Genomic DNA, 12,379 nt, shown 5'->3' on the forward strand with positions numbered 1-12,379 from the left:
ACAAGGAAAGATTGAAATAAGGACAGAAGAAAGAAAGGAAGGATGGATGCAAAGCTTAAAAAATTAATGAAAGTATAAAAAAGTAACGTATTTTTCCATGTATATTTTAATCCAATTCTAAAAATAAATAAATAAATATTCTGAAACGTCCTGACTTTTATTGTGTAATCATGGCCGCGTCCGGCCTCAGTCGGGAAGTGACGTTGCAGTGGGCGTGTCGGCAGCGCGCGTGGCTATCATGGGAGTCTCAGCGTTGATTTGAGGCAGCGCTTAAAAGAAGAACATTTACTAGGAAAAACAAGTGAAAACAAAAATGGAGAGCAGTAACACCGCAGGACTGATACCCAGTCAGGTATAGTGTGTGTTTATATGTATGTGGAAGCTCATGTCAGTTGTATCGTGTATATTTGGACTTCTAACGAGCTCGTGAACGTTTGCGCGTTTCCTTTGATTAAACATTTAACATCAGTGGGTAAACAGGTGTAACACGTGATAACTGGACACACGTAGTGACTGATACTCGTATAACCGGTGAGGGATAAATCTAACGGCCACCTTGTTGCCGGGGAAACCCGCGCGCACGTGTGTGCGTGAAAAATAAATACTTACGCTGTACACGTTTTAACCGTTAGGCACGACTGGACTTTTTACGCCTCCACAAACCCCGCCTGCTTAATTACGATTGGCTAAAAAGGTATACGTAAAAACGGACTACCAATGAGATGTGGGTACTCGTCAGAAGGCGGCATACGTCTAGCCAATCATATTAAAGGAGGCGGGACTTGGAGGTTTTATATGCGGAAGTAATTTTATTTTTATCTTATATATTAACTTCGTACAAGGTATAAAATGTAAAATTTATAATTTTTTATATAAAATTCTGCATTAAAAAAACTTCAATTGAAGTTAGTTAATAATAAGAATAAGAATAACGACAAGGAGAGCAAGCATTTGTAGTCAGCACTAAGTAAGATAAAGTTTGATTATTATTATTTCAGGGTGAAGTGGATGATAACATGCATTCGTCTGAACATGAGAAACCCCCTGAATTACCCGGTGAGATTTCTAAGTCTGAAGCTGTACTGCAGGCCCATGATGTCTTACCTGATCCAGATGTACCAGGACTGATTACGGGTGTGTCTATGTCAGAGACTGTGGAGAAAGACTCTTCTTGCCATGAAGTCGTATCCGGGTCAGGAACAGCAGAGCTTACCCAGAAACAGGACGAGGAGATGGAGACGTGCGTGCTCGAACAGAACCCAGATCAGGGCTCGGATGCTGACAAGAGGACCGTAGAGAAAGACATAGTGAGTCCCCTCCTTGGAGGAGGAGGATCGCTGGCCTTGTTGGGCAGGCAGTACAGGGACGAGAGCTCAGACGACCTCTCGGACAGGTGATGACGCAAAACACATGCTGTTTTCTTAAAATGTTGTGCTCATGGGTCTGATAGATGTTACTTTATAAAAGTGTGCATACAGTTAAAAACAAGTTAGGCAGACAAGTTATAATAATCGTGATGAAAATAATAAAATAAAATTATTTGTTATATGTAATTAACAGCACAGTGAATTAATTTTTTTCATATATTCCAATTAAAAGCTGGGGTAAGAGCGCAGAATCATCCAGGATACAGTACCCCTGGGCTCAACAGTGGGAACTTGTGCATAATGAGTGGGTCTGAAACCAATGTTTGATAATGTAACTATATAAAATGCGCTTCTGTTGCGTCACTTGAAAGCTTCTGTGCTTGTTACAGAATGATTTTTATCTGAGGCTGATTGGCCAATAACCAGTCATTGCCAATCCAACTGTAAACCAGCCAATTCTGGTCACTGGCTGATCAACCGGTTCATCTCTGTAAAAAAATGTAAAAATGGTTAAAAAGTTGGTGTTGTGATACATGAATGACCCCGAAAAAAGTGGGACTGTTGTTTGAAGGGTCCCTGGTTCGAACCCCAGAGCCACCAGCCTGTCACTGTTGGACCCTTGAACATGGTCCTTCCCCCTTAATTGTTTCGACACAATTGCGAATTGAGCTGGCACCCTGACTCCATAAAAAAAATACTGACAAATCTTTCTATTAGTGCCTGATGTACCTAGGTACAATGATCTATTAAAACATAATGGATGTATTTCTTATAACCTGTTGGTATGTTAAAATTTTTTTGCATACCTGTCTGTGTTAATATTTAGGTATCAAACCCCATTATAAGGCTATATTATTATTATGTTAGTGTTATAATGTGTATATTTGGTGCATAAAAGAGCTAAAAAGCTATCTCTAGCTATATTTAAACAATGTTGTAATATACGACATGACTATTTTTATATATTTTTTTGTATTGTTTTTCATATATCAAATAACAATAACAAATGCACCTATATATAATTATAACATTCTTTACCAGTGAGTCAGATTCATCTTCATCCACATCCTCCTCGTCCTCTTCTTCCTCATCTGACCTCGTCATTACGGTTGAGCAGGATGAAGACGAGGGTGTGGTTGCTTCTGGGAAAAAAACAGCACCAGTGAAAACTCAGGATGAGCTGCTTATTGAGGTGAGTGAGCATGTGCAGTGTTATCAGTATCAGTGCTATATGTGCAGAAGACGTGTATTTTAAACAAGGCTCACAAAAAACATTTTGGTAAAAAATAACTGAATTGTCTGCAGGAACTTCCTGCAGTGGAAAATCTGACCATCAGTCTTCCTGAAGGCACCGACCTGGAGCCAGTTGGAGTCATCTCGAGCATTGTGGATCAACTCGGTATGTTTACACAAACCCAAATCCGCAAGTCAGATGTTGCAGATAAAACTGGCCCTTTTTAGTTGCCATGGTTACCGTATGACCGTGTTAACTAGCTCCATGGGCGATCATAGAGAAAATTATGAATAAGTTATCTCCAGATCTCATGTTTGTTTCATTTTCCAGTTATTGTCGAGTCTAAAAAGGACACTCAACCCCTGAATGACGACAGTGTCCTATTCACGAAGGACAGGGTGTCTATCGGCAGGGTACGCTCTGTACTCATACGTTCATATGCTTTTAGGATTTCTTGATTTCAGAGATTAAAAAAAAAAAAAAACTTTTACTTTGTCTGATTGCTCACCGTCGATGTATGAATAAAACAGAATCTTTTGATCTGTTTTTTTTTCCCCCTCCTACTAGGTGTTTGAAGTGTTTGGTCCAGTGTGTCAGCCGTATTATATCCTGAGATTCAACTCTCAGGAGGACATAGAACAGAAGGAGCTCAAAATAAAGGAACCGGTTTACTTTGCCCCCAAAATCAAAGACTTCACCGAGTACATCTTTGTAGAACAGATCAAACAGTGAGAAACTCCTTTTGTAGATTACACATTGCTTGTTTACAAAGTTTACTCATAGCCCTTTTGTTACTTACATTTTTTTCCCCATTTGATTGATGTGCTGATTTTTTTATGAATGCAGAGCTAAAGGATCTGATGCTTCTTGGAAGAATGACCAGGAGCCGCCACCTGAGGTAAACATGACACTACAGAGCGCGGAAGTTTCAGAGTGCAATAGAAAAGCATTTTTATGGCGTTACATTACACAAAACATTACACATTACACCCGGCAATTACACAAAAATCGTATGTTAAAAGCCACAGATCTGCCTTTTTCTCCAAATTTTGTGAGAGAATTAGTGTTAAACCCACTCATTACACACACTTACACCAGTCTCAAAGCACTGCGAGCGCTAACTAGTTGAAAATCATGTGAGTTAGTGGTGTTTGCAGCCACTCAACCTGTGCGCTCACTGTCCGGTTAAATCTTAAAACTTGAAACTTATGTAAAACGTTGCCATTTCTTTATAATCATTAGTGTTCGGTGTAACACGTTACAAAGTAAATGTTAATCTCTTGTATTTTAAGTTATTTAGTATTGTTTGTTTAAATTCTGCTCTTGTTTAAGTGAGAAAATTAATGTGATGAGGAACAGGCTACATTTAATTACTTATTAAACTTTTTCACATTTTTTAAAAATTGTAATAGAACAAACAAAACATAATATCGAATCGGGAAAAAAAATTTTGATACTTATAGAATCGCAATTTTAATTGAATTAGCACCCAGGTATCGTGATAATATTTTATCGGGAGGTGATTCTCATCCATGTCTAATTTAAGCTCTTAATCCTATTCCTTAAGCAAACTTTAATATTTTTAATAGCTTAAACAGCCAGGAATTTGTCAAGAATGCTGTTGTATGAGTAGTGAGTGTTGTAGTGAGTTCCCATGTCTGGATCTTAGAGAAGCTAATAGACTTTGTTTGTTCAGGCTCTGGATTTCAGTGATGATGAGAAGGAGAAAATGGCCAAGCAGAAACTGAAGGCCCAGAGGAGACCACAGCAGCAGAAACATGAAGAGTCCGACTCAGGTGAGCCACACCCATAATACATTTAGCTTTTGTACAGCCTCTTTACCTATTGAAGAATCTAGTTTCTCTTACACACTTATTCTCTCAGCAGACAGTGAATCCTCCGCCAATAGACCTCCGCCTCCTCCAAGGAGAAAACCCAGGCAGAACAGGAACTCTCCACGCGGCCGGCCTGCGCATCACGAGCACCATGCTGGCTTCCACGCTAACTATCACGCCAATCCTCATTTTCAACAGGATTTCATGCACCGACCTCCTCCCGACCCATACAGACCCCCTTTCCAAGGGCGTGGGTACCCTCCTTACCCCCAAGCCCCACCTCCTAACATGCTTATAGATCCCTGGCACCCCTGCCCTTACCCAGGACCCATGTTCTATCCTCCACCACCTCCACCTCCTCCAAACTAAAAGTATTGTCTCCAAGCTGGACTGACTGAGAGAAGAAATGACATTTGAATTTTTTTATGTAATTCTATAAAGTCTTCAGAAATAACAGTACTTAAGTCTGTACTTTTTCTTGTTGCTGTGGATGTAACTGGATTTGACTGTGTATTTGAAAAGGACAGAGTTTGTGTAAATAGATACAGAATATGAGGGACATTTTTTTTTTCTTTCCCCTCAGGAAATTTGGTTCAGGTTAAAGGTGTGTATCGGGACTGGAAACCCACAGGACAAAACATATTAAACATAGGATTAAATTTTTACAACGTGGATACATTGGGGTGAATCTGTAAAAAATATACATTAAGTGAGAGTTTCTGCTGTGACATTTGGATGGTAGGGTCGGAATGCCGTGTATCTACAGTCCAGGCTGGTTGTGGTGTAGAGGTATTTTTCTGGCACACTTTTGGGCCCCTTGGTATCAACTGAGCATGATTTAAATGCCACAGCCTACCTGACCATATTGCTGATCATGTCCATGCCTTTTTGACCATGGGATAATGCGCTGCGTCACAAAGCTTTAATCATCTCAAACTGGTTTCTTGAACATGACCGTGTACTCGGATGGCATCCACAGTCACCAGATCTTAATCCAATAGAGCACATTTTTGATGGTGGACTTGTGTCATGGATGTGTAGCTGAACAATTTGCAGCAACTGCATAATGCGATCATGTTAATCTGGACCAAAATCTTTAAGGAATGTTTGCAGCACCTTGTTGAATCTATGACATGAGCAATTAAGGCAGTTCTAAGGGCAAAATGGGTCCAACCCAGTACTAGCAAAGTGCACTTAAGTGTATAATGCGGCCAGTCAACGTATAAGGACCACTGATGTTTCTTTTTTTTTTTAAGTTTTACTCCTAAACTCTTCTTAAAAGGTACAATACATGCACATTCGAAGTTAAAAACAAGTAAAACAGCAACAAGTAAAGTACAGATAAATCTGACAATCTCTGCATTGGAAAATGTGCAGTTTATCATTTTTTAATAAAAAAAATAAATAAAGCCATTGCATGTTTTTTTATTTATTTATTTATTTATTTTTATACATATGTACATGCTATCAAACTTTTTTAAAGAAATACTTCAATGTTGTACAAATTAATCTCTTCCTATATCTGATAACCCTGGACAAAACTTGGGACAATCAAAACTGTTCAGGTTTCACCATGAAGTCTAAAGACATCATGCTAAATTCTGACAATTTCATTTTAGAAACAAATTTTAAGCCTGTCGAATCAAAAGTTAAGTGTTTTTAAGTACATTGCTGTAGGTCTGGGTCGTTTTCCTGCTCTGCACACTGACTAGGAACTGAGATTGCAAAGGGTTAAATTAATAATAAATACACTGTAATGTTGTGGAATTTGCCCCAGATTACTAAATCAGGAAAATTTTGAATGACTAACACTTATGGTAATATACTTAAGTGTACTTTAGTTTTGATTTAAGAGAGACTTAAAGGGATAGTTCGGGCTTTTTTTTCAAGTTTAAATTTACAGTTTGGGGTTTTGGACCTTGGTATGGGTGAAATTAATTCTCTTTTGTAATTGTATTGCTTCACCTGCGATAGAGAATGTTTACTTAATTTAAGGTTGATCCAAGTATTTTTGTTTGCTTAATTGGCTGTAGTTTAAACTTTTGGAAGATACTATTATTGTAATAGTACGATACTAAAAAATAAAAATAGGAATAGCAGAATAAGTAAAAAAAGACAAAAGATGAGATAAAATTTACAAATAAGCAAATAAATCCGCAAATAAGCAAATATGGCAAATACTTTATTGTCAAGGAAGTTAATAGAAAATTGTAGTGCAATCTGTGATGTGCAAATTGTAGCAATCAAAAGTGAGTAGGAAGTATTGAAGTATTGACAAGGTTCCTGTTACAGAGCCCCCTGGGGGTCATCTGGTTTAAAAAGAAAAATAGGTTAGAATCTGTACTTTTGGTACCCAAAACTCCCAATGCACATCCCCCTGGCCTCTTAAAGAGCTGTATGGCTCCGAGTCTGTCACCCGAGCAGGTCTTTGACCGAAGTCTGTCACTAAACATAACTTTTATAACTCGGTGTGCCAAAAGACACCGTCCTGCGTACGTGAGGAGCTGTGCAACTGGTACTATTCTGACCATGTCTATATGACGACAGATCAGGAAGACCTTCAACGAGCTCAACCCCCCGAAAATGGCAAAACTATTCGGCGAATTGTGCATGATAATAGTCAGAGAACAATCCACAGCATTGTTGCTATTGTTGGCGTGTCATATGAAACAGTCCAGGCAATCCTCACTTGTGATTTGAACATGCGCTGTGTTGCTGCCAAGTTCATCCCCAGGCTGCTGACCCAGGAGCTGAAGGAACAAATCTGCCAAGAACTCCGTCAACGTGCCGTGCTTCATTTCAAGGATCATTACTTGTGACGAAACTTGGGTGTACGGGTACGACCCTGAGATGAAGCAATAGTCTTCACAGTGGAAGAGCCCATCTTCTCCATGACCAAAAAAGGCGAGGCAGGTCCGGAGCTCCACCGAGTGCATGCTTATCGTTTTTTTTGACATTTGTCGCATTGTGCATTGAGAATTTGTTCCCAGGGGCCAGACTGTCAATAGCAAATTCTATATTTTAAAGAGTCTGAGGGAGAGACCAAATATGTGGTGCACGAATCTTGAATACCATAAGCAGCTTCTGTAGGCTCAAAGTAATGTTCGGATAGTTGGAAAAGTCTTATTTAACCATTTCAGAAACAGAAATTGGTAGCTTTCTAGTTCATGACAAAGCAAGAAACTCCAAACTCCACCTTCCCACTGCATACTGCTTCTAATCCATGCTTCCACCTGCGAGAGTCATTTAAAACGACATTTAATATGGAACTGGGATGAGTAACAGATCATACACCGAGATGTCGTCTGGATTGGTGCGATAGATCTGGTATCACGTCTCTGATCCAATTTTTGCTAGTGTTGGTCCAGCTGTGTATATCAGGGTCACAGGGACATCTGACTTTTCAGGAGACTGGTCATGTGCAGCTGAGTACCGCCAGCAGATTTACTAGTTCCTGTGGAATCTGGGCCAGTTGAATGGAAAGCATGGGCCTTGTTTGTGACAAGAGGCGTCTGAAACAGGAAGGAGCCGAGTGCTGTTTATCGCACCACAGCAGTGTGACTCCTTACTTGGGCTTCCTCTTTAATACCATGCTGAAGTGTGTGTTTGTGAAGGTCATTTACAATAAAGTTCTTGCTTTGTTGTGAGATCATTTCTATAGCAACAACAAGAACAGGGACTTATTAATTGGATGCTCCACATTAATTAAAAAAGGGTGGAATCGTTGCTATGGGGAAATGTTCTGTAAGGAGAGGTTTCTGTAGCATTTATGGAAGGTGTCTTCAGTGTCAGCACTGGAGATGTAAATGGTGTTTGTTTAGGTGTTGGCTTCGGGAAGGAAGCCTTGCTAGTTTTTCAGTGTCTTGATGTTTGTTAGGTCACAATACAGAACCTTAACTGATTTCTAATCATACTATAAAAATGTTTTTTGCAGAAATCATTCATTTCACGTCTGGAATGAAATACACAAAAAGGACACAGGTGGACCAAGGTCCCTCTATATGCATCCTGTATCCACTGTATATGACTGTATATTAGCATTCCTTACACAGCGTCATCATATGAGTGTGTGAGTGTGTGCACGTGTGTGTGCCCTGCGATGGATTGGCTCCCTGTCCAGGGTGTACAAGTCTTCTGGAATAGGCTCCGCCCCTGCGACCCTGAATTCAGGATTAAATAGTAATGACGATAAGTCAGTATACAACTCTGTAAACAAATCCAGTTATTTTAAATCTCCTTAATTGTTTTCCGTACTAGGTGGAATGGTGCCTTAGTGATTAGCACTGTCGCCTTGCACCTCCAGGGTCCGGGTTGGATTCTCGTCCAGGTTTGATTCCCACCTCTGTGTGGAGTTTGCATGTTTTCCCTATTTTTGGTGGGTTTCCTCCGGGTACTCCGGTTTCCACCCACAGTCCAAAGACATGCAGGTAGTTAACTGGTGTTCCTAAATTGCCCATATTATGTGATTGTGAGAGTGTGTGCACCCGGCCCAGGGTGTAACTTGCCTCTTGCCGATAGGCTCCAGGCCCCCCTGCAACCCCGTATACAGGATAAAGTGGTATGTGTTTTCAGTAGTTTTCGAGTCATTTGTTTGGCTTTATATGTGTTATTTATTACTTTTTCCCCCCTGTTTTTATTTCTAAGGGTGCCAACATTTACGAGGGTTTATCTTTTATTCTAAAAGTCCCACACTGCTTTGTGGAGTTGATTTTTTTTTTATATGCTGAGCTCAGAGACCTGAAGACTAGCAGAAGGAGGAAAAAGATGGAAGAGACAGATGTTTGGATGAAGAGGGACATCAGAAAGAGTAAACATCCAGCAAAAGGAATTGAGGAGAGGAGAAGAGTTGAGCAAGGAGAGAAAGGGGGAGCAAAAGAGCAGGAGGGATGGAGCGACAGAGAGCGAGAGAAAGAGAGAGAGAGAGAAGGAGGAGGAGGAGGAGGAGGAGACTGGGGAAACGACAGAGAGAGGTGATGAGCAGTGAGCTGCAGGAGTATTAGCTCTCGTCCTCCTGAGCAGCAGATCTCATTAAAGGTAAGTTTGTGAAAGCTATGTGTGTGTGTGTGTGTGAGAAAGAGAGAGAGATTGTGTTGCTGCCAAGCAGTCAATAATGCAGTTCATTGTTTTGACTTTGTTTTGTCAGAGAGACAGGATGAACACAGGAAGGTTGATTGCTTAGAATAGAAAAATCTAAATCATAACTGTTTTTTTCCTTTGACATTTAGATATATGATCTAACTCTATTTGTGTGTATGTGTGTCTTTGTCTCAGGATGAAGCGACCATTGAGGCACAGTGCGTGTGGAGCCTAAGGTTCCCTCTCAGGCATTGTGTGTGTGTGTGTGTGTGTGCCTTTCACAGTCCTGCGTCGCTGCTCCTGCTGCGTCGGATTCTTCACGTGTGTAGACGTCTCTGATCCCCTGCCAGCCCCCCTCTCACGTTGCTACGACAACCATGGACTGCGGATTGCGTCTGCCTCCTGTCATCGAGGAGGTCATGGACTCTGCAGGTGCATACGTATATGATATGTGTGTGTGTGTGTGAAATCGTAGAGTGTGTTTACAGGTGCATGTTGTATTGTCCCGGGGCAGGGAGGAGACAGTAATAATACTTGTGCCATTGTGTCTCTGTCTCTTTCATGTTTTGCTCTTGCGTAGTTGGTGAGCATGGGCACCACGGATTGAAGTCAAAGGATTGAATCTGTGTTAAAGTTTTCCATGGTGTGGTGATACATCATGGCATTGTTGGCCTGGTGCGATTCCAAAGGAAAATAAAAATGATGCGTGCCAGGTTTAAGCCGTTCCGCTAGTAAAGAAGAGGCAGACAGAAAGACATTGTAGGAGATGATCACCAGAGAGACAAATTAAAAGACAGAGAGTCTGCAGGAGGGAAGCAGACGGCCAGTCCGTCTGTAGTGACACGTTTTTTTTGCGTATGACTCAAAGCAGATGGCTGAGCATGCTGAGTGTGACACGGTGCAAGCGCCATCCGGCATTATGCAAGAAAATATTGGTCATAATAAGCAATATACGTCCATTCCGGCATCACTGGAGCAATCAGCAGTTAATAGGCACGCAGTATGTACAAAGACGTCTTGCTGTTCCTGATGGCTGTCTGGGTTTCATCACGTTCTGTCTAATAACGGTTGGGCATGAACTTTTTTACGAGCATAAAAACAATTGTAAAGACAATTGTAAACTTCACTCTTGAATTTGTTACCAGATATGAGCAGATGTCTCAGTTACAGCAGGGTTTAATAGAAAATTTCATTTATATAATCTCAAACCACTTAACAGTAAAAGAACAACAAAAAAGAGCTTTTCATGTTCTGGGTCACAACAAGAACTCAATTGCAGAATAAAGTATAAAAAGTTATATTGTTCATCTCCAAGTTTTTTTGTTTTTTTTGAATGACATTCAACTTCTTACTTCTGAGAAGTGGAGATGTGGTAAAGATAACAAACCTTGATGGACTTAAAGATCCAGAATGCAGTTTGGCTACGGTATACACTATACTTATGCTCGGTTATGCTGGATAATGATTGGCTTAGCTAGATAGCGATCTATGAGATAATGGGTGTGACGGTGTTGATTTGATTGAGCGGAGTGTACAGACGAGGACATGAGAGAGCTGAGAGGACTAAAGGGATAAAGCGGTGCTGTATTGCCTTCTCTGGGCATATTATTATTATTATTTAGTGTGGATCAGAAAGTGAGCCCGAGAGATAATGTGGATGAGATACAGACATAAATGAGACATGAAATAATAAATAAAAAAACAGGCTTTTTTCCACACACACACACACACACACACACACACACACACACACACAAAAAGTCTTAAGTGAGGCTTGGGTGCCTTGATCATAACAACAAAGCTGTAATAGCAATTTTCTTAGGAGATTGTGTATTCCAATACATTTCTCCAATGATGTAGGTAATATCATTTCATCTTAACCTCGATTAGGTTTTATTTAGTCATAACCTATTTTCAACTTTTTCAATCCATGACATTAAAACCATCAACATTAAAACCACCTAGGTCTTGGGTTCCCCTTGTGGCACCGGAGTGCTCTGGACGCTTGGTGTTGGCTCCACAGGGCGTCTGGGCTATTGTTTGGGTGTCTGACACCAGTGTGCTGTGAGATGGGGTCTCTGTGGATCTTCTTGTTTGTCCAGTGCATCCCATGGATGCTTGATCAGACTGTATTCTGGAGAGTTTGAAGGCTGGGTTAGTGCCCTTGGGCTTCTTGACTGCTGGACCCCGTGCATGGCAGGTTTTAATGCACTGGGTGTTCTGGTGCTTTTCTGTCACGGCCAGCATTGACGTGATTTTCAGTAATTTGTGCTGCATTGGCTTTTCTGTCTCATTGGACTGGACGGGCCGGCTTTTAATCAATGTGATGGTGAGCCGTGGGTGTCTCGATCCTGTCATTACTTTACTGGTATATAATTGATTATCAATGTTATTTAGTTCACCTTCTGAAGGTTTTAATGTTATGGATGAATATAACTCACTCATTTATCTCAAATATTGGCTTCTTATTAAAAAAAAATAAAAATATATATAGCGTCTTAGTAATGTGTTTAAATGATGATATGATGAAAAGCACACATTGCTTCAAAATCTTCCACAGGTGAAGATCTAGTCACTGCAGATGCCATAGCACATGATTTATGCTTTCAGTGATGCCTTGTCCTCTGTGGATGAATTAAATTCCAATGAAATGAAACTAAAGTAAAATTATAACACTATATAATGAAAAATTCGACCAGGAATTTAAATACAAATTAAGTCTTGGATGCAACATAAAAAAATTAAATAAAAAAAAAGACGGACAAAGTTTTGTTTTGGTTATTTTTCCTTTTAAAATAATCATTTATGTCATATACTGTACTGTACACTGTTATATCTATCTGGTTATATATATTATATACTGTATA

General features: G+C 40.1%; 2 protein-coding genes across 5 annotated transcripts in view; both read left to right on the forward strand.

Annotated features, from left to right (window-relative positions):
- The first annotated feature begins 216 nt into the window (after positions 1 to 216).
- Positions 217 to 4,895, forward strand: naf1 (nuclear assembly factor 1 homolog (S. cerevisiae)). The gene is made up of 9 exons (XM_053508267.1): positions 217 to 352; positions 999 to 1,393; positions 2,409 to 2,559; positions 2,673 to 2,766; positions 2,932 to 3,014; positions 3,169 to 3,329; positions 3,448 to 3,499; positions 4,298 to 4,397; positions 4,489 to 4,895. Exons 1-9 carry the CDS (start codon positions 314 to 316, stop codon positions 4,803 to 4,805), a joined length of 1,392 nt encoding a protein of 463 aa, XP_053364242.1. The 5' UTR covers positions 217 to 313; the 3' UTR covers positions 4,806 to 4,895.
- Positions 4,896 to 9,395: 4,500 nt separating this feature from the next.
- Positions 9,396 to 12,379, forward strand: part of LOC128534031 (coiled-coil domain-containing protein 136) — a 43,543-nt gene continuing 40,559 nt past the window's right edge. For 3 of the 4 annotated variants that reach the window (XR_008361444.1, XM_053508285.1, XM_053508287.1), the window contains exons 1-2: positions 9,403 to 9,470; positions 9,708 to 9,944. Coding sequence is in view for 3 of the 4 variants with exons in the window: in XM_053508285.1 (XP_053364260.1) it covers positions 9,890 to 9,944 (55 nt within the window). In the remaining variant the exon portion in view is untranslated. Of the gene's footprint in view, positions 9,471 to 9,707; positions 9,945 to 12,379 lie in introns of all 4 variants that reach the window. The other variant, XM_053508286.1, reaches the window with a different exon arrangement.

The sequence above is a fragment of the Clarias gariepinus genome, chromosome 12, assembly GCF_024256425.1.
Source record: "Clarias gariepinus isolate MV-2021 ecotype Netherlands chromosome 12, CGAR_prim_01v2, whole genome shotgun sequence".
Classification (NCBI taxonomy): Eukaryota; Metazoa; Chordata; class Actinopteri; order Siluriformes; family Clariidae; genus Clarias; species Clarias gariepinus.

What these genes read in the sequence shown, in the direction of transcription:
- naf1 (XM_053508267.1), top strand. Translation starts at nt 314, where the DNA reads ATGGAGAGCAGTAACACCGCAGGACTGATACCCAGTCAG. An exon ending in ACCAGGAGCCGCCACCTGAG is followed by an intron (nt 3,500 to 4,297) that starts GTAAACATGACA and finishes TTGTTTGTTCAG; the next exon opens with GCTCTGGATTTCAGTGATGA. An exon ending in ACATGAAGAGTCCGACTCAG is followed by an intron (nt 4,398 to 4,488) that starts GTGAGCCACACC and finishes TTCTCTCAGCAG; the next exon opens with ACAGTGAATCCTCCGCCAAT.